At 43.5% G+C, this 21,505-nt stretch overlaps 1 protein-coding gene across 1 annotated transcript; it reads right to left on the bottom strand.

The window, feature by feature from the left end:
* Positions 1-4,742: 4,742 nt before the first annotated feature.
* Positions 4,743-20,140, bottom strand: LOC116986421 (uncharacterized protein SCO4629-like). The gene is made up of 6 exons (XM_033041934.1): positions 19,952-20,140; positions 17,944-18,038; positions 16,217-16,340; positions 13,144-13,296; positions 6,207-6,389; positions 4,743-4,908 (listed from the first exon to the last, which is right to left on the bottom strand). The coding sequence occupies exons 2-6, from the start codon at positions 18,013-18,015 to the stop codon at positions 4,790-4,792; spliced, it is 651 nt and encodes a 216-aa protein (XP_032897825.1). The 5' UTR covers positions 18,016-18,038; positions 19,952-20,140; the 3' UTR covers positions 4,743-4,789.
* Between the last annotated feature and the right edge of the window lie 1,365 nt (positions 20,141-21,505).

Genomic DNA, 21,505 nt, shown 5'->3' with positions numbered 1-21,505 from the left:
GGGATAGTCCCAGCCTCAACTACCTACTCTGGCAGCTTGTTCCATACACCCAACATCCTTTGAGTGAAAAAGTTACCCCTCGGATTCCTATTAAATCTTTTTTCCGTCACCTTGAACCTGCAGTATGTCCTCTGGTTCTCGATTCCCCTTCTCTGGGCAAAAGACTCTGTGCATCTACTTGATCTATTCCTCTCATGATTTTGTACACCTCTATAAGATCCCCCCTCATTCTCCTACACTCCATGGAATAGAGACCCAGCCTACTCAACCTCTCCCTAAAGCTCACACCCTGTAGTCCTGGCAACATCCTCGTAAATCTTTTCTGAATCCTTTCATGCTTGACAATATCTTTCCTATAACATGGTGCCCAGAACTGAACACAATATTCTAAGTGCGGTCTCACCAACGTCTTATACAACTGCAACATGACCTCCCAACTTCTATACTGAATACTCTGACTGATGAAGGCCAAAGTGCCAAAAGGTTTAACCACCTTATCTACCTGCGACTCGACCTTCAAGGAACCATGCACCTGTACTCCTAGATCCCTCTGCTCTACAACACTACCCAGAGGCCTACCATTTACTATGTAGGTCCTACCCTTGTTAGATGTCCCAAAATGCAACACCTCACACTTCTCTGTATTAAATTCCATCAACCATTCCTCTGCCCACCTGGCCAATCGATCCAGATCCTGCTGCAATCGTTCACAACCATCTTCACTATCTGCAAATCCACTAACTTTTGTATCATCAGCAAACTTGCTAATCTTGCCGTGTATGTTCTCATCCAAATCATTGATGTAGATGACAAACAGTAACGGACCCAGCACCGAACCTTGAAGCACACCATTAGTCACAGGCTTCCAGTCTGAGAAGCAACCTTCCACCATCACCCTCTGCTTCCTTCCATGGAGCCAATTTGCTATCCATTCAGCTCTCTCTCCTTGGATCCCATGCGATCTAACCTTCCAGAGCAGCCTACCATGCGGAACCTTGTTGAACGCCTTACTGAAGTCCATGTATACAACCTACAGCTCTGCCCTCATCGACCTTTTTGGTCACGTCTTCAAAAAAGTCAATCGGATTTGTGAGACACGACCTCCCACGTACAAAACCATGCTGACTCTCCCTAATCAGTCCTTGCCCATCCAAATGCCTGTATATCCTGTCCCTCAGAATATTCTCCAGAAACTTACCAACTACAGACGTTAAGCTCACCGGCCTATAGTTCCCAGCATTTTCCCTGCAGCCCTTCTTGAAAAGAGGTACAACATTTGCCAACCTCCAGTCTTCCGGCACCTCTCCTGTATTTAAGGACGACTCGTAAATTTCAACCAGGGCTCCCGCAATTACCTCTCTAATTTCCCACAATATCCTCAGATATATCTGATCAGGCCCTGGAGATTTGTCTACCTTCAAACACGACAGTACCTTCAGTACTTCTTCAATAGTAACCCTGACTGCTCTCAAGACACTTCCAGTGACTTCTCCAATTTCCTCCGTCCTACTGTCTTTCTCCTCGGTAAAATACAGAGGAGAAATACTCATTTAGGACCTTGCCCATCTCCTGTGGCTCCACACAGAGGTGACCGCTTTGATTCCTGAGAGGCCCCACTCTCTCTCTCTAGTGACCCTTTTCCCCCTTATGTATTTATAAAATCTTTTGGGATGTGGGAGCATCTGGAAGAAACCCACACGGTCACAGAGAGAACTTGCAAACTCCACACAGACAGCATCCGAACGCGTGTCACTGGAGCTCTAGCAGCTACGCCTCTGTGCCAACATTACTGTGAATAGAGGACAAGATTTAGTTCAGTACATGTTGGCATTTTTGTCTTTTGATCCTTCAGACCTAGGCATTAATGCAGCTGAGATCCTTATTACAAATTGCTGTTTCCTTAGTAAACTTAAACGGGGGAGGTTGTCCAGATGCCAGTGCTCAATTTGACGTTTTTCTCATATTCCTGTTCACCAGGAATGTTCGTGGTTGTTGAGGAAAATGAACATTTCACACGTCGTTGTGGCTTTCTAAGTCAGATTTTATAGACTGCAGAGATTTCTCTTGCATTCAGGGAGCTTGTTCATGCAACATTTATTGGTTACCACAGGATGTGGGAGCTGAATCAACACCCTCTGGTGTCAGTCAATCCAGCGTGTGTCAAATGTAGCTCACTTATGCCACTTTCCTTTAGCTGGGAATAAAATCCCTCCCCAGAAATGTTATTCAGGGCACTGAATGAACGCAGCAGCAATGAAGGAGTTAGGAGATAGCTGGAATACTGTAGATGTTCCCATCCTGCTGATTAATTCAACTAAGGCCCAGCAAACTATATCAGGTGGATGTAACAATCCCAAAAGACTATTTCGAAGAGTAACAAGAGAGTTCGCCACAGGGTTGATAGTTATCCCGCAGTCATTGTCATTAAAACAAAGTATCTCCTCATTACCACATTGCCCTTTGTAAAAACGTACTGTGTACAAAAGTTGTTTCAGTGCCACCAGTACCTCATTAGCTGGCTCTGCTGACCACAAAAAAGTTCAGGAGCAGCTTCTTCCCTACAACCAAGCTATTAAACACGACAACCTCTGAATAAGCTGCAAACTGCATAGACTTGGGGGCATTATTTTAGTCTTTGTACTATGAATGTTTGTTTTATTTATATACACATATATATGTGTGTACGCACGTACACACAAATATACTTTGAACTTTTGTGTTGTTTACTATGGTGTCTACAGTGTACTATGTTTACAAAGCTATTGTTTCAGGACATATGACAATAAAACGCTCTTGACTCTTGCATGCTTCAAAGACATGGATCTGCATATGGGGGCATCTCAAAGCACAGGAGATATGGAGAGCCCAACAGTCTAGGAAGGTTCTGTAGATGCTGGTTTACACTGAAGATAGACACAAAATACTGGAGCCAACAATGAACCATTCTACATTTCCTTGATCGTCGTCTGCTTTGATCGATCATTTTCACACCTTGCCCTTCCATATCTCTAGTTTCCCTGTACCCTGATTCTCAGTCTGAAGAAGGGTCCCTACCCAAAACGTCACCCATTCCTTAACTCCAGAGATGCTGCCTGTTCCATTGTTACTGGCGCGACCAACAGTCGGGATGAGCAAGTCAATGTCGGCAGCCTCTCCCAGATCAGCAGCATCCATTTCAAGATTGCCTCTGATGGCCGGCCACATTGTTCCCAAGCCCACATTCCCAAAACAGACACTTCTCTGTCGAGCTCCATCATGGCACGGGGACAGGGGATACACTTCATGAATGCTCTCCCTTGAAAAATGCAACATCCTCACTGAATTGGGAGAATCTTTAGCCAATCACTGCTCAAAATGGAGAAGAAACGTCTGGAATGTCAGTGAGACCCTTGAGTTGTTTTTCAGGAGCCGGTAGAAGCCCAGAATAAATGTCAGAGGGTTTGTAGGATCTCCAGTTGGAGCCACCCATTCATCCCTTGTGTGCCTCTTGCCTCCTCATCAGACACCTCCGAACCCTGACAACTGGACCAGAAGCAACATGTCCTCATCCCTCTGGCACTGCCTAATGGGGAAGAGGTCAGTGATACCAAAACAATGGGAGATGCTAAATACAAACAAGTATTATTATTCTTTTAAACAATTTTGTAATTGTTTATCTCGCTTGTAGTGAAGCACAGAGTTTAAGCTATTCTCAGAACACCAGCCTCCCTCAATCAGCCACACAAAAAAGCCATCTCCCTTAGAGAAATATTGATAATATTACCCGGGCAGCAAGACAGCTTTGTGACTACAACATTACCATCGTCACATTTTTCTGGGGACACGAGTATAAATAGCAACATTTGCAGGAGAATTATTGTTACACCCAAAAAGTATAATTTTACACTTGCACACTGTTCTAGAAAATAACTGGGTTTGTTCCAGGCTAACAACATCTTTATGTTTGTTCACAGGGAATTTTCAAGAGACCAGGACATGGAGAGATATGGATTATATGCAGGTAGGTAAGAGTAGGTCTTGGCATCATGTTCAGCTCAGGCGTGTAATTATTGTACTGTTCCGTGTTCTATCCAGCCAAGAATAGGATGAAATGCCAAATATTAAATACAATTATCAAGTTACACATTCATGTCAGGTGATTGTAAATGTATTTTATTCTGCATGCTTTGACCGTTTTGAGTGTGTTACAAATAATGGTGAGAGTATTCCATTGTTACTTGCCGTGTCAAACAAGGTTGTTACATCCTTTTAGCATTTCAGTGGAATCTTGAGTAATGATAGATAGACACAAAGTGCTGGAGTGACTCAGCGGGTCAGGCAACTGCTCTGGAAAAAAAGCATGGGCAACATTTTGGGTGGAGACGCTTCTTCAGACTTGAGTAACTATATTGCTGAACAGTGGATTCCGAAAGTTTTTGAGATTAACTGGTTACCTTTCTATGATTTACTTACAAAATACCGTTAAATTTAATACTTCTCTCTTACAAAATATTATTAACAATACATCCTTTAATTATCGCTGATATTACTCTCTGCAATTTCACAGTATAATTTTTGTATTTATGCTGTGTCTTAAAGGAAAAAATAGTGCGATCCACCTTCCTTGGTTTCAACTCAGAAACCGTGGCCAGTTTAATAAATAGTTCTGCATGATTTACTTAATCAATACCCTTGTAAAAGTACAATTTTAATACAAAATTAATGTAAATAAAAATCGAGTGCAGGAAGATTGCGATGTCCATTTGATGTAAAACTTGAAATTGATACAGCGTTTCATCTGTGGAACATTTTATTTGGGTCTGTAACCGGCTTGTATTAGTTTCCATTGGGCTTCACAAACCTCTGGAAAAATTTCTTGCTCCACCTGAAACCCCTTCTTTGGGTAATCCCGAATTCGTTCAAAAACAGCTGGAAAAAGAGAAATACAAAATAGCAATGGCATTGAACCAAAACCCTAGTGAATGCAAGGCCAATAGCAATGGTGATATTCAAAGGATGGCAGGGAATGTTTGGCAACATTTTTTCCTTAACTGACTTTAAAAAAATGTAATCCAAAGGCAGATGCTGGAAATTTGAAATGAAATTAAAAAAGCACTGTAAATTCTCAGCAGGCCAGGCAGCAGCTGTGGAGAGAGAGAAATAATTACGTTTTTAGATTAATGACCTTTCATCAGAAATTCATGGTCTTTCAAAATTCTCTCTCCACAGATGTACTCGAACCTATTGAGCATTTCTAACATTTTCTGGTTTTATCACCAAAAGCAGAACATGATATTCATTTAATTTGCTCTTGTAATAAACTTGCTGCGTTTCCACATTTACCAACACTGGATATGCTCCATGACTAATGCTTTAGCACATCCTGACTCAATGCATCTTATTCAACCAAGTTCCATCTGTCGTTAAATTAACACTCGTCTGAAAGCTAATTCCTATGCATTAGCTATCGAAATGTTTCTAGATACTTAAATGTTGTTGAGTACTGGCCTTCCCACCCACCCACAGAGTGCGTTCCAGATTCCACTCATCCTCCAGGTGATAAACTTCCTCCTCAGATTCCCTCTAAATCTCTTATCCCTTATCCTATACCGGTGTCCTCTGGTTTTAGACAGCTCTGCCATCTACTATTTGGGAAGTCTAACATGGACAAGGCCTTCACAGTAAATGGCAGTGTTCTGGGGAGTGTTGTGGAGCAGAGGGATCTAGGAGTGCAGATCCATAGTTCCTTCAAAGTGGCATCACGGGTAGATGAGGTGGTCAAGAAGGCTTTCAGCACATTGGCCTTATCAGTCGGGGTATTGAGTACAGAGGTTATGATATTATGTTGCAGCTGTGTAAGGTGCTGGTGAGGCAAGAGTTGGAGTATTTTGTTCAGTTTTGGTCGCCCTGCTATAGGAAATATATTATTAAGCTGGAAGGAGTGTAGAGAAGATTTACGAAGATGTTGCCAAGACTTGAGGGTCTGAGCTATAAGGAGAGGCTGGGCAATCTAGGATTGGATTCATTGGAGCATAGGAGGATGAAAGGTGATTAGATAGGGGTGTATGTGTTCATGAGGAGAATGCAAATAGTTAATGTCCTCAACATATATACGATAAAAGAAGTTATGAAACCAAATGTAATGTTCATAGAATAACGTTAATACTCCCAAGCTACTTCAGCCTGAAGTCTCAGTGTGGAACAGTCAGTTTGCTTTCTCAGCTTACCCAACATATACTCAATTAAGTTGTCCATATTGCCCACATGCTTGTTTGGGTAGTCTTCAAGTTCCATTATTGGAGATGTGACAATGGCCTGCACATTCTCTTTGTCTTCCGGCCACTGTCGAAGGTAGGTTGCGTAAACACGGCGTTCCATAAACGGCTGTTGGACTAGAATAATCCTCTTCACTAGGGAAAAATAGAAAATCCACAACACAGTTCTGGGCATCAAGTTGTATTTATATAATCCCTTTTTTAAAAATGGGGAGAGAGAAATAGAGAGAAGAAATGGGGAGAGAGAAATAGATAGAAAGAGAGATGGGGAGAGAGAAAGAGAGAGAATGGGGGGAGAGAGAGAGAGACAGAGGCAGAGAGAGAGGGGTGAGAAGAGGTGACAAGAGTGAGGGAAATGGGGAGAGAGAGATGTAAAGAATGAGAGAGTGAGAGAGAGAGAGAGAGAGGTCATGAAAGAAAGAAAGATGTACAAGCTTATGTCTGAAGGGTGGATGATGTGTTAAAGGGCTTTCTCATTGTGCGACCTGAAGCAAGACCTAACAAGATTTAACATCGTGGGAACCTTCTGCGATAGCAGTACGGCATTCGTGGACCACCGAGGACCTCCGTGGCGCTAACGGCAGGTAGTCGTGTGACTTGGTAAGGTCGGGAGAAAATTCAAACATTTTTGAATTTCTCCAAGAGTGTCTTGAGCAGCGTTGCAACATTGTATGGACGCAGATGCCAGTGCGATATCCGTGCGATATCCGTAATGACACTTGCGAATACCGTGGGAACTCCTGCGAACGGTAAACCCGGAAGCTTGACAGAAGGGACATAAGGTGAGTAAAAGAGGTGGTCTCAATATCGCCAATGGACCATGTGTCCATCGAGGACGTCCCACCTAATTGTCATTGTTTGAGAATCTTTTTCACAGTAAGACTTGCAGAGATGCCTCTCAGAAAATCGCAAAGAAAGGGGTCAAAGAAAGTCGGAAAGTTTTTAGCCATGCAGGTAAATGAGGAGGAAACTCAGCAAGAGAGACAGGTGGAGAGGCAAGAGGAGATGCCAGAGATACCACTGCCTGTGGGCTCCTTGGAGCAGGGAGAGGGTGATCAGGGTGTATTTGAGATTGCCTCCCCAGTAGCTGTTGCCTCCACAATATTCTCAGCAGACGAGAACATAAAGGTTAGATGGCAGAAGGTAAGGCCATATAACTTCAACAGGGAACAAGAGGGTGAACTGGTGGAGTGGTACCAATTCAATGAGATTCTCTATGACAAATCCAGAGAGGATTATAGAAATAGGGAGAGAAAGCGCAACCTGCTGGAGACGAAGGCTGCTGAGTATCCCCGGTGCTCATGTGAGTAACTATAACAATATATTAGTTTATGTACAGGAGAACAATTTAATGTTATCCATGATTTTAAAACATACAATGCTACAGATGTAAAAGTGCTGTTTTTGCAGTCACCTTTAATTTATCTTATAAGTCTGTCTGTTCCCTGCAGCTGCAATGTAAAAGTAGTGGCAGACAGCTTTTACACCCTCTTCGTTTGAAGTGGGAATCATGTCTCTTTTAGAGCCATAAAATAAATTATGCGAATTCTACGAACGGAGGATATTTATATAGCGTGTGAAAAAAAAGTGACATCATTTGTGCCACGTGATTAACTACACTACAGTCCACGATGTTCATTCACGATTAACGGGAAAGATCGGGAGACGGACAAGTCAGTCGCACAAATGACAGAATTGCCGAGTACCGTGGGAACTCTTTATCGTGGGAACACTTTATCGTGCGGAACTCGTGCTGGACCACGACCACTTCACTCGGGTGACATCTTGCTTCAGGTCGCACCGTGAGAACTCGCCATTACAAGATCAGTCTACAAAAGGTCTTGGATGCTCTTGGAAATTAATGATAATTGTCTGGTTTAAGTCTGGACGACAGATGGCACAATGGGCTAAGTGTTCGGCTGGCGACCGGAAGGTGGCCGGTTCGAATCCCGCTTGGAGTGCATACTGTCGTTGTGTCCTTGGGCAAGACACTTCACCCACCTTTGCCTGTGTGTGAATGTGTGTGAATGTGTGTGAGTGATTGGTGGTGGTCGGAGGGGCCGTAGGCGCAGAATGGCAGCCACGCTTCCGTCAGTCTGCCCCAGGGCAGCTGTGGCTACAGAAGTAGCTTACCACCACCGAGTGTGACTGAGGAGTGAATGAATAATGCGATGTAAAGCGCCTTGAGTATTAGAAAGGCGCTATATAAATCCCATCCATTATTATTATTAAATGATTAAATATTCCAATGGAATAAATTGAAACTATTTGTAAATAATTATTAGAAATGTAGAAATATTAACCATTTGTGGCTATGAAATAATGTCCTGATTAAATGAACATCCAACACCTTTCAAAATGGAGATGCACTCATGTAACATGAAGTGAGTGCGTGTTACAAGGTGACCAAGGTGCTATGTGATATCAGTAGTAATCCTAGAACTGATAACAGTGTTCATTTCCCCACTGGGCAATGCCATGAATCTGCACAAATTACAAATTAAAGCTTTTCACAGTGATTTATTTTCACTCATGTTTCCTTGTTCCATTTCACTTCCTATCATTTTGAGACTGCTGTAGACCCTTCTGTTTATTTACTTTTTCAGATGTCATCTGCTAATGCAGTTTCAATAACTGCTTATCATTTGGGAATTTCTTTCAAACAGATTTTCCAAATTGATTTTCAATTCAACAGTCCCACCCTGTTAAAGCCTCTAATTGTTTCTGTCACAGAAGTCAATATATCCACCGCTTAATTTTATTTTCATGATGATTTTGTTTTGTTCATTCCCATTGTAAGCTATGATGGCAGGGCTGCATTTAACCACATCTAGAACCCCATCGCTTGCTATGGACAATAAACGTACCGTGTATGTCAACCATTGTTTTTGTATTTTGCTCTCTGTCCATTAGAAGTCAATATAATTTGCAGGTTTAGAATTGTACAACATTGTTGATTTGCCATTCTGTGAGCCTCTTTGTGACTTTACAGCACAGGAAACAGAAAGCACAAGAAAAAGGGGAAGAAATTTAATGTATTAAAAATAGTGAGTTCCCAGTGGTCCAATGACCATCTAACTCAAAGATTGGTGTTTAGATGTGTAAAGTTACATTTAATCCCTGTCTTTGCTACTGTCTAACATCAAGGGGGCAGCATTGTTGATATTTTCATTATATCAGCTATTGACAAGGTCATAGAGTCACACAGTGTGGAAACAAGCCCTTCGGCTCAACTTGCCCACACCGACCAACATGTCCCATCTACACTAGTCCCACCTGCCTGCGTTTGGACCATATCCCTCTAAACCTATCCTATCCATGTTCTCACAGGAGATGAGTATATAAAATCTATAAAAGTTGTACAAATTATTTGATGGTACCAAATAGGAAAAAAAAGGCATATAAAATATAAAAGATATGCCAGTCAGGTGATTAGATGTCAGGGATTAATATGAAAGTGGATACAGAATAGAAAGAATTTAGGGACATTTGAGCTATGCCACACACTTGAAAACCCCCCACCCTTTTTAAGAAATAACTACATTAAATGCTAAAGGATGCAGACCATATATGATATGACTTTCATTCAAGCTCAAACCCCTCTCTGCCAAAGAAGCACGTTATAATCATCTATCTGGCAAACCTGGTTAAATATCCTAATTAAAATATATCAAAAAATGATCATTACAACGTTAACTGTACAATTAAAATATTACATTTTCTTCACATATTTGAGATGCAATTTTGTAAACTCAAAAGTCTATTCTATGTCTAAACTGTCATTAATGCACATGTTTTTTTCCATTAACTTCAAATAACATATCTTAGTAGCAGAGCAAAACTTAGAAAAGTGCTTTTTGTACATTTTGGGACTGCTTTCTGCCAGTCACAGTAAATTAGTTGTTCCATTTTATTTTATTTGCAGGGACTGCAACAAAATATGTTATAACATTGATTAAGATGAGCCTATAGCAGTTTTGGAACATATTCGTACTCTAGATCGATCTTTGTCCATTGCAGTATTTGGCTTTGAAGATGATCAAAAGACTGTGTCTGCTGAAAATCTGAAATAGACATTGAAAATGCTGGATACTCTCAGCATGTGAGGCAGCATCTGTGGAAGGAATAACCAGGTATATTTTCAGGTCAAGGATTCTTCATCAGAACTGGAAAAACAAGAAAGCAAGTTAGTTCAAATGGCGCGGATTGGGTAAAGCCAAGAGTGTCAGTGAGATCCCATTCATGGAAATATCTGATGAAAAGATTAATTCATGCCATTAAAGAGGGGGAAGAAAACAAACAAATGTTTAGTTTAGTTTAGAGATACAGCGTGGAAACAAGCCCTTCGGCCCATCGAGACTGACCAGCAATCATCCTGTACACTGGCACCATCCTACACTCGAGGGCCACTTTACAATTTTTACCAAAGCCAAATTAACCTACAAACCTGTACGACTTTGGAGTGTGGTAGGAGACCGGAGCACCCGTGGAAAACCCACACAGTCACGGGGAGAGCGTACAAACTCCATACAGACAGCACGTGTAGTCAGGATCGAACCCGGGTCTCCGGCGCTGTAAGGCAGCAACTCTACCGCTGCGCCACCCTGCCACCAAGTTAGTGGCCACATAGAAGCTGCAAAATGCAGGTCAAAGCTCTTGCTGAAACCCAAAATCGAATGGAGAAGGTTAGAAATGTCTAGCAGACCAGTGACTGTGTAGGGGAAAAAATCTCTGTATTTTCCTCCCCACAGAGGCTGCCTGGCAAGCTGAGTGCTTCAGCAAACTGTCATGGCATTACTTTTAAATAATTTATATATTACTGGAATCCTACTTAGCTGTTGAAAATCAATTCTGTAACAACATGTAATAGTTTTTTCCTTCTATTGGCTATCTTCGTGTTTACTCCGAAACGTAACTGATTCCAATTTACATTTTTGCTCCAGACTTTAAACTTTAGAGATACAGTGCGGAAACAGGCCCTTCAGCCCTGGGAACTAGATGGCCAGAGGGATATGGATAATGTATATGAGATCAAGTTAATTTGGAATCATGTTGGGCACACCAGTGTGAGCTGAAAGGCCTGTTCCTGCGCTGCGTTGCTCCATGTTCCATGTTCTAGTGCACTGGTTTTCAAAGTGGTTCTCACGATATGTTAAAAAAATTGGGTGGCAAAAATGATTTTACTGACTGCTTGACCTCATATAGAAGGGTCAAAGAGAACGTGAGCATGTTGACCCTCCCCATAAGTAACATTCAGCAGTGAAGCATACATTGAGTTAGATAGAGCTCTAGGGGCTAGTGGAATCAAGGGATATGGGGAGAAGGCAGGCATGGGTTATTGATTGTGGACGATCAGCCATGATCACAATGAATGGCGGTGCTGGCTCGAAGGGCCGAATAGCCACCACCTGCACCTATTTTCTATGTTTCTATGAAATATCATTCTCCTAGTCTTTCAGGACTCAATCTAAGTGCTTAGATTGCATCTACAATTAGTTATAATGAACTAGTTACAATCACTGGGTCATGGAAGTTGACCATTTGGTTTAAGTGGGTCACCTGAAAAAAAAGTGGTTAAGGGATTACATAGAAACGGAAGCAAATTCATCCTGTTGAAACTAGGATTCATATTTAGAATTATTTTAATACATTACAGTTCTTAAATGTCCTTTCAGTCCAAGCTTGTTGCATATTAAATGAGTCTTCAGTGAATTTTCCCCTTTTAAACCATATACCAATTACAGCACGGAAACAGGCCATCTCGGCCCTTCAAGTCCGTGCCGAACACTTATTTTCCCCTAGTCCCATCTTTTATTGGTTCTTTATTTGCAAGTCTTCTCCCTCAGTGCAATTTGGGATCCAAGTATCAACTGTCCCACCATTCAACAACTTACATCAAAAACCCTCAGAATCTAGTCCTGTAGCAATAAACCGACCAAGGGCAAATTATTAATTACAATAGGGAGCAACGTTTTAACTATAGTTGATGTTACTGCATTGGCCCAAGGATCCAGTCCAGAATAAGGATCCAGTGCAGCATTATTAACTTATTTCATCCAATAATAGGAACAAAAATAAGCCTAATATAATCTGCCCAATATGGAGGTAGATGTCCTACAGTCAAGGATTCATCCAGCACAGAAACAGGCCCTTAGACCCATCGTGTCCATGCCAACTATCTAAGACCCATCTATGCTCATCCTATTTACCAGCACTTGGTCTGTAGCCTTCTATACCTTGGTGATTCGACCTCTCATCCAGATACCTTTATCAATGTTGTGAGTCCTTATCTCTACAATCTTCACGGTTGAAATATTCCAGAGTCCTACCACTCCCCAGATAACTTTCTTCCCCTCGAATTCCCTCTAATCCTTTTACTCATCACCTTAGACTGTAGGCACTCTGTCTTCTTATATCTCAAGTATATTGAAAGACTTACTATTCTGAAACAATGGTTGACAAGGTAATGCCTCCCTTTTATGCCCTTGTTCCCAGAGAGCTACAGTTTCAGCTCGCTTTTCATTCTAGGTCTCATAGTGAGCGGTCCTGGTCATTCAGTGGTGACCTGTGACTATTGCAGCTGCCTTTGTCCTTTGGAAACTGGAAAATGGGTTGTGGATTGGCATCCATCCATCTGCAAGAGATGACATTGCAGCTTTAGCATTGTCCTGCATGTGGTTGCATTTCCTGCGGTGGCTGACTAGGTTGCGAGTCCTCCATCATCATTTTTAATACATGTCTTACATGTGGTGATGACAATGTTGAGCTACAAGGCAGTATTTTTATACCTTTGCATGAATGTAGTTCCTCAGTAAGGATAGGACAGTGTTGGAAGAAACTGCAGAAGTTGGTTTAAACCGAAGATGGAGTAACTCAGGCTGATATTTACCTGGGATATTCTTTTCCTTCAGCGTTTGATATGCAAACCTTATATTCTCGCCTGTATTTGTGGCCTTTGTTTCCAGTACAATCTTGTCAACAGGAACGCCCAATTTAACTGCATTTTCGGCAAAAATGTCTGCCTCCGTCTTATGCCATACACCTGTGTGTAGAAATCGTAGTTAGGTTAGTGAAGTCAACTTATATATCACTTACACAATGAGGAAGTAGATATTTGCATTATTCATCAGCTATTTTCACCGTCATCATATATGAACACACAAGTTGTGAGCAGGAATAGGACACTCACCCTGTGAAGCCTTCTCCTCCAGTCAGTCCAATTCTGATAGTCCCGATAGTAATCTAAACTCCATAAACCCACTGCCCCCAGTAACAACCTCCCAACCCACCTGACTTACCCCCCCCCCCCCCCCCCCACCTCGATTGGGCAAATTGACAAATTCTGCTCCTATGTTTCATTTAATTTAGTCTAGAGATACCGTGCAGGAAAAGGGCCCTTCGGCCCATCGTGTCTGCACCGACCAGCAATCACCCGTTCACACCAGTTACATTTTCCCATCCATTCCCTGCACACTAAGGGTAATTTACAATGGCCAGTTAACCTACAAACCTGCATGCTTTTGGGATAAGGGAGGAAACAGAAGCACCCGGAGAAAACCCATGTGGTCATAGGGAGGACGTGCAAACTCCACACAGACAGCACCCAAGGTCAGGATCGATCCCGGGTCTCTGCTGTGGTCTCCGATGGACTGTCTCTAGATAGGATTCACAAAATGGACATCAGCTCGTTAACTCAAATTAATTCTTCCTGGATTTGATACAGCAACATTCCAGGTAGTGCCAAGAACAGTCACCTACAGCACCCAGCAAATCCATCCCGCTGGACTCTGCAACACTTGATCTCAAGTAAGGGCTGTCCATAAGTTTGTACATAAAAGCAGGTCAGGCACCTGTACAGCACAACATTGTATATTTTCACTTTAATGGCAGCACCTTCCAAAACTGTATCCCCCAAGAACTGTATAAAATGTCAGCTCAGGTTATCTTCTTAAATGGACACAAAGCACTGGAGTAACTCAGCCGGTCAGGCAGCATCACTGGTGAAAAATGATGGGTGATATTTTGAGTCTGGACCCTTCAGACTGAAAATAGAGGGGGAAGGAACTAGAGGTGAGAAAAGGCCAGAACAAAGCAGGGCCAGTAATGGATGACCAAGGAAGGGCGGAGCCCATATTGGCCCATTGTCGACTGGGGAAGAGGTGATAACAAAGCAACACAAGGATGTGAACAGTGGAACTAGGAGGACAACCAGGGTGGGGGAGGAGAGGGAGGGGGAGAGAGAGGAAAGGCAGGGGTTACTTAAAATTAGCAAAATCAACATTGACACCACTGGGTTGGAAGCTGCCCATGTGAAATATAAGATGCTGTTCCTACAATTAAAGCTGCAACTCTGAAACGGCAGGCGAGGTACTTACACCAGTGCCATCTGAATCAGAGATGAGAATGTAACCAAAAGTTGACATCTACATAATTATCCGTTGCCCTGAGGGAAATTTAATATTAAGTGTTAATTGAAATAGAATCCCACTTCAATTCTGGTACTTTGGCAGTTAATAATTTTAAATATTGTAACTGATGCAATGAATTGATTTTACAAATCTACTAAATTGTCTGGAGGAACAGCACCTCATATTTTGCTTGGGTAGCTTAAAAACCAGCGATATGAGCATTGAATTCTCTAGTTTTTAGTAACTCAATCTCATAATCCCCTCCTCTCCCCCCCTCCTAGAGCCCTTCTCCTCACCAGTCACTTTACCACTTCCACAGTTTTCCACACTGTCTTGGGATCACACCTTTCCCAGCCAAACATTGACCTACCAGGCAACGTCCTGCCTGAGGTCATTTGTATCTGGCCCCGATCGGTACTGGTCTTTCCTCGCCACCAGCTCATCACCTCCCCCTCGCCTCCCTCTCAACCCCCACCTACCCCCCCCCACCCCCCACTTTCCGTCTGAAGAAGGGTCCCGACCTTAAACGTCACCGATCCTTTTTCTCCAGAGATGCTGCTTGACCCATCGAGTTACTCCAGCACTTTGAGTCTATCTGCATCTGCAGTTCTTTGTTTCTATTAAATTGTCCAGTATGGGAAGTAAAGAATTTGATAAACTGAGATTGCCTGTGAAATTCTCATCCATTTGTCAGTCCGACTCAAAGGTTGCCTGGTGTTCTCTGACACAGCATTGCTGAAAAGCTTTGAGGACTATTGATCCGAGAGCGGGTGGTAAGTCTGCGGGTAGAGCCAGTGGTCATATGTCTAGTATCTGACATCCAGCATTCTCCTTGCTGGTCCACAGCAGTACAGACATCCAGAATGTGTTGCCATGCTAACATAAACCAGCCATCGCACCCAATGGAATTCCCAAATAGCTGTCAACATAATACAACTCACAATGCAGTTTGTGTAACCCACTTCTGGCCCCTACAGCCCTCCCCATCTCGGTAACCCTCTCCAGTCACTACAACACCCTCCATGTCTCTGTAACTCCCTCTGAACCCAAAATCCCTCCCCATCTCTGTGACAGCTTCCAGCCCCAAACATCCCTCTCCATCTGTGCTACCCCCCATCCCCCCCCCCCGGTCCCTGTAACTCTCTCTGGCCCCTGCATCCCCCCTGCCCATCTCTACAAGAGTTCCTCGAATGCAGCAAGTGAAAACTGATTTTATCTTTCTTTTCATCCGCTATTGGGATGTCAGTCAGCATCAGAAGAAAGGCCAGCAGTAATTTCCAATCCCCTAATTACCCTTGATAAAGTGGTGATGAGCTGTCTCCTTGATCCACTACAGTACGTCGAGTATCAATACTCCTGTGTGTTATTGGATACAGAGCTCCAAGGATGGTGAAGGAACGTCATTGAGTTTCCAAGTCAGGAAGTTGTGCAGGAAAACTGCAATACCACATTATGAACGACAGCAAAGAAATTGCAGTAACGCTAGCAGAAAATGTTATACTGTTATGCAATATTGTTTGCTTGGAGTATAATTTTAATGGCACTACTTCTTACCCACGGTATGGCTTCCCAGGTAACCAGTAAACAATATCAGTGGAGCCCACTCTTCCAGATAGAGATGAGCAGCTCTTTCAGCAACACGGATATCATGGCACCCCAGGCCAATAATTACGTCGCTCTGGAAGAACAAAGACTCTCAGACAGCCTGCATGCATTTACCATCATCAATTCTATACGGCAACAACACAAATTATTAATATGTTATCAGAAAACCAAACTAAGCTGCAAAGAAACTCACAAAACTAATTGAGACACAAGGAACTACGGATGCTGGAAACTTGAGCAAAGCACAAGCCCTCCCTTACGCCTTTATGTAGTATCACCTATCACCGACCAACCTTTTCCTTGACTCTTCCCACTCCCCTTTACCAAAGCCAATTCACCTATAATTAACCTATAGTGTGGAAAGTAATTGGATCACCCGGAGAAAACCCACGCGGTCACAGGGGGAACGTACAAACCCCGCACAGACAGTACCCGTAGACAGGATCGAACCCAGGTCTCTGGTGCTGTCAGGCAGCAGCACTATTGCGGAGCCACTTTGTCGCCCCTAAGGTGGAGTTCGTCCAGCAGTTTGTTTTCTGCTCCAGATTCCAGCATTTCCATTCTCTTATGTTTCCAAATGCAGAAATCTTCATTCCAATTTGTGATATAAATAGGCAGATGCAAGGAATGGAAATACCACATCTGTGCATAAGTTTCTAAAATGGAGCTGAGGTTAAATTGCAATAGTACCTCCCTCTGCTTCTGATTCATATTATTCCCGAGTTGTGTCCCATAACAAAATCACGACTAAAGCAAAAAAGTATTTCTCCCGTTAGCATCAATCTCTCAGCACAAAAATATTCGGGAAAGTTTGAAGTGTTATGGTTTTTGTTAATGAAGTGTTTAATTCATTGCGATGCAATCAAGTCCAGCTTCCATATTCTGTCAATACACTACGGCAGGGTCAGAGATGGATAATGTCATGGATGTGGAAGGAGATGATCTTTGTTAAGGAGAAGTTGGCAGATTACAGAACTCAGCATAAGGAGGAGCTGAGCTGAAGCTTCTAGCATGCCGCAACCTGCCATGGTGGAGCCGGCCATCGGTCAGTGAACCCAGCGGACCACGGCCTGTCGGGGGGGGGGAAGGCACCGAGCCGACCCGTCCTCATCCCCCAAAGACCAGAGGGACCAGGAGGATGGAGCTAATGACGCTGGGTGCAACAGGCGAGGAGCGAGGCTGTAGGAGAGGGACGCCGGCTGCGGGAGGTGCCCCCCCGGGGCACAACGTTGGACGGGCGAGGAGATGACCACCGCGTCTAAGGAAGGCGATGGCTGGAGGCCCTGCATCAGTTGGGGCTGGCCTGGATTGGGCAGCGCTCATAAGAACTAGAACGCGGACTGAACTTTGAAAATGGAACCAAAACATGGGGCCTTTTGCATGCGGGCTCAGTGGACTATTTCTGTACACTTGCTAATTGAGGATGCGCTTAGGTATGGCATTACAGTACTGAACTGCATGTAAGAAACGCATTTCACTTTGCATTTGCACGTGCGATAATAAAAGCAGCATTGAACCATTGACGATAGCAGTCTGCTTCACACTAAACAATGGCCATGATGTGGGGTGTAGCCATTGGTGAGTAAATGGAACAGGTGAAGTAACTTTTACAACAGTTGACCCTTGCAGCCATCTGTGTGTGTTATTCCTGCCAATCAGGAGCAAATCTCTCCTACCTTCACCAGAGGTTGTCCCAATTTAAGGTAGTTCCATAAAACTTGTGCCCATTTTTTGCAGTCATCATCCATTCCACTCACACCATCTCCATCAGCTGAAATAAAAAAGCCCGATATTTTTCACGGCAACTTTAGTGAGCAGGTAGCATATGGAAGTGCAATTAGGTTCCCCTCTTATTGCAGCTGCCAGTGTCAGGTTAGTACATGTTGAGCATAATGAACAGTCTTCAGACCTACGTATGCTGCCAGCAGTCACACTGATACACAAGAACTCTGCATGTGTATCCTTGCGGGCATCTGTACTTCCTCGATAGTCAATCAGCCTTCCAGCAACACTCTATTTTTTATATATCTAGGAAGTTCAATAGTCTACAGCAGAACATCATGTATAAAACGATGAGAGGGCTAGATCGGGTAGACGCACAGAGCCTCTTGCCCAGGGTAGGGGAATCGACAACCAGTTTTAAGGTGAGAGGGGTATACTGATATTTTATTAGAATCTGAAGGGTAACACACAAAGGGTAGTGGGTGTATGGAACAGGTTATCAGTGGAGCTGGTTGAGGTAGGGACTATTGCAATGTTTAAGAAGCAATTAGATAGGTACATGGATAGGACAGGTTTAGAGGGATACGGGCCAAACGCAGGCAAGTGGGACAAGTATAGATGGGACATGTTGGTTGGTGTGGGCAAGTTGGGCTGAAGGGCCTGTTTCCACACTGGATGACTCTATGACACTATAATTCTATCTAAATAATGCTTGACTAACAGCTATAATGCATCCGAAGTAAATTCAAACCCCCCTCCTCGCCTGTGTCCACCTATACCTGCCACTCTTTGTCCTACCTCTCCCCCTTTCCAACATTCTTCCCTCCCCTCCAATTAGTCTGAAGAAGGGTCTCGACCTGAACCATCACCTATCCATGTTCTCTGGCGATGCTGCCTGACCTGCTGAGTTACTCCAGCACTTTGTGTCCTTTTATTTATTTACCTGCACCTTCAGTTCTTTGTTTCCGCATCAAGACATGAGATGATATTTGAAGAGAATTTAGAGGAAGTGCTCAGATTGTTTTTAAGTTCCCATCACGCACCTGAAACCATTCGTATCAACACTTTTCAAACCAAAGGTGTTTCATTTTAGCGAGGACAGCAATGTTGGTAAAAACGAGGAACTGCAGATGCTGGTTTACAAAAAGTGCTGGAGTAACTCAGTAGGTCAGGCAGCAACTCTGGAGGATATGGATAGGTGACGTTTCGGGTCAGGATCCTTCTTCAGACTATAGACAATAGACAATAGGTGCAGGAGTAGGCCATTCGGCCCTTCGAGCCAGCACCGCCATTCAATGTGATCATGGCTAGTCATCCCCAATCAGTACCCCGTTCCTGCCTTCTCCCCATATCCCCTGACTATTGGAATTCATTTCATTGAGGTGTAAATCCTGGTGCTCTGGACCCGAGGGTGTCTGATGAGAGGTTAAAGGATTTGAACCAGAATCTGAATCCACCCCTCCTCAAATCCAAATCTACACTTAATATTTAAATTCAGACGACTAAAGGTGGTTGTTGGTGAAGCATGTTTGTTACTTCAATCTCTACACATACCACACCACATGAGACAGAATTTTCTGCCAAACAATATAATTTTGTATTAAATGTTCAGAGTCAATGGTAGATGAATGATTAATGACACCTTCCAGTAAACCTGATGCCCTCTGCTTGTGATTAAGGAAGAATCACTTCTCTTCCCCATCTGGAATTTAAAAAAATAAGGCTAAACATTGAATTATTTTTGTTTGTCCTTTTAAAATAAAACACCCCAATCTTACAGATCGTGTGAAAAATCAGTGGCTTTTGGAGTGGATTTGTGTTCGCTCTCATCGACCTTGCAGAATAATCTCTGCAATGCGCTGTGTTTAACAAGCCCTCCCCCCTCTCAGGCAGGTGGGAAATCAAAACAATCCATTCTTATGGAAAACAAAGTGTGGAATAAGAAGGCTCGGAGCTGGTTACCTGGTCATTGGGCAGGGGGAGGCTGCTGGTTCCAAAGTCTGCCCTCCCGGCCGGGGACCATTGCAGGATCCCGGCCGCCCCGACTCCAGGCAGGCTCAGCTTGCGTTTGTTTGCATCAGTAATTGTCATCTGACTTGTCAGTGAGCCGAGATGAGTTGCCTTGATTTCAGCTCTTCTCGATCAGCGGCGGCTGAGCCTCACGTCGGGAAACGTGGACCCTGTTCGTGGAGGTGGTGGGGTGGACGGGAGAGGATCGCCGCAGCTCAAAGCCCATTCAAAGCCTCTCCCGCTCCAAAGTCAATGGAAACAGGCGCACACATTGACAAGACAGAACGTTGTACAAGATCACCACACGTCAGGCTGGCAGTGGGTGGAAAAATTGAAACATGAACAGAAAATGCCGAAATCATTCAGCTGGTCAGGCAGCATCTGTGGAAAGAGAAGCAAGAGTTCGCCGCCTGGAGCTTATGCTACCACATGATACACTGATCGGTGAACAGGCAGGATCTGAAACCCATCCTCTTTCCCAAAGAAGGGTCCCAACCCGAAACATTGTCTATCCAATCCCTCTCACTTGACTCGCTGAATTCCTTCAGCATTTTGTGTTTTACTCAAGACTCCAGCACCTGCACGTTCTTGTGTCTCCCTATCCCACCTTTATTGATGGATTTTGGACATGAAACATTTAACCCTGTTTCTATCTCCAGACACTGCCTGACCTGCTGAGTGATGCCATCATTTTTTTGCCTGAGATGGCAAACAATGAAATATAAATCCTTTGGGTTTACATTAGTGGAGAAAGGAAGGATTCTGATCCAAAACATCACCTATCGATGTTCTCCAGAGATGTTGCCTAACCCGCTGAGTTAGTCCAGCACTTTGTTCATGAATTCATAAATTGTAAGACCAAATTAAGACATTCGGCACCATCAAATCTTCAATGCCATTCAATCATGGCTGATCTATCGTTCCCTGTCAACCTCCATTCCCCTGCCTTCTCCCCATACACTGCTGACATGCTTACTAATCTAGAATCTGTCAATCTCCACTTTAAAAATATCCATTGACGTGACCTCAAAAACTGTTTGTGGCAATGAATTCCACAGATTCATGTCCTTTTATTTTGAGGCTATGGCCTCTGGTCCAAGACCAGATATTTGTGTCTATTTTGTTTCATTGAAGCTATTTGCATCATTGTGTTTCACGCTGGAGTCTCCACTGAATTTGGACATATACGCAGATCGATGCTGCATGCGGCACGGATTAGCAGCGGCAGAAACTGACAGCATCACCTACATCACCGACACAGTGCCATAGCGGGGAGAACAGGCCTTTCGGGACAAGATAAGACTGCAATTTTAAGTGCTCGATACTTGAAAGCTACAGGTTGGCGCTAGAAATGTGGTGACTTAGTTTAGTCTAGAGATAAAATATGAAAAAAGGCCCTTCGGTCCACCGAGTCCATGCCAACCATTGATCGCCCGTTCACATATCATCTACTCCTTACACGTTAGGGGCAATTTACAAAGGCTGATTAACCTACAAATCCACATG

Source organism: Amblyraja radiata, chromosome 23 (genome assembly GCF_010909765.2).
Source record: "Amblyraja radiata isolate CabotCenter1 chromosome 23, sAmbRad1.1.pri, whole genome shotgun sequence".
NCBI classification, from domain to species: domain Eukaryota; kingdom Metazoa; phylum Chordata; class Chondrichthyes; order Rajiformes; family Rajidae; genus Amblyraja; species Amblyraja radiata.
The sequence above is the reverse complement of the archived record's forward strand: the minus strand, read 5'-3'. Positions and strand labels throughout refer to the sequence as shown.

Bases quoted from the DNA above. Each gene is read 5' to 3' on its own strand.
- LOC116986421 (XM_033041934.1), bottom strand. From the start codon at position 18,015: ATGGATGATGACTGCAAAAAATGGGCACAAGTTTTATGGAACTACCTT. The intron at 6,390-13,143 runs GTAAATATCAGC...ATTTTTCCCTAG, and splicing joins GAAGGAAAAGAATATCCCAG to TGAAGAGGATTATTCTAGTC. The intron at 4,909-6,206 runs GTAAGCTGAGAA...CTCTTTTTCCAG, and splicing joins CTTAATTGAGTATATGTTGG to CTGTTTTTGAACGAATTCGG.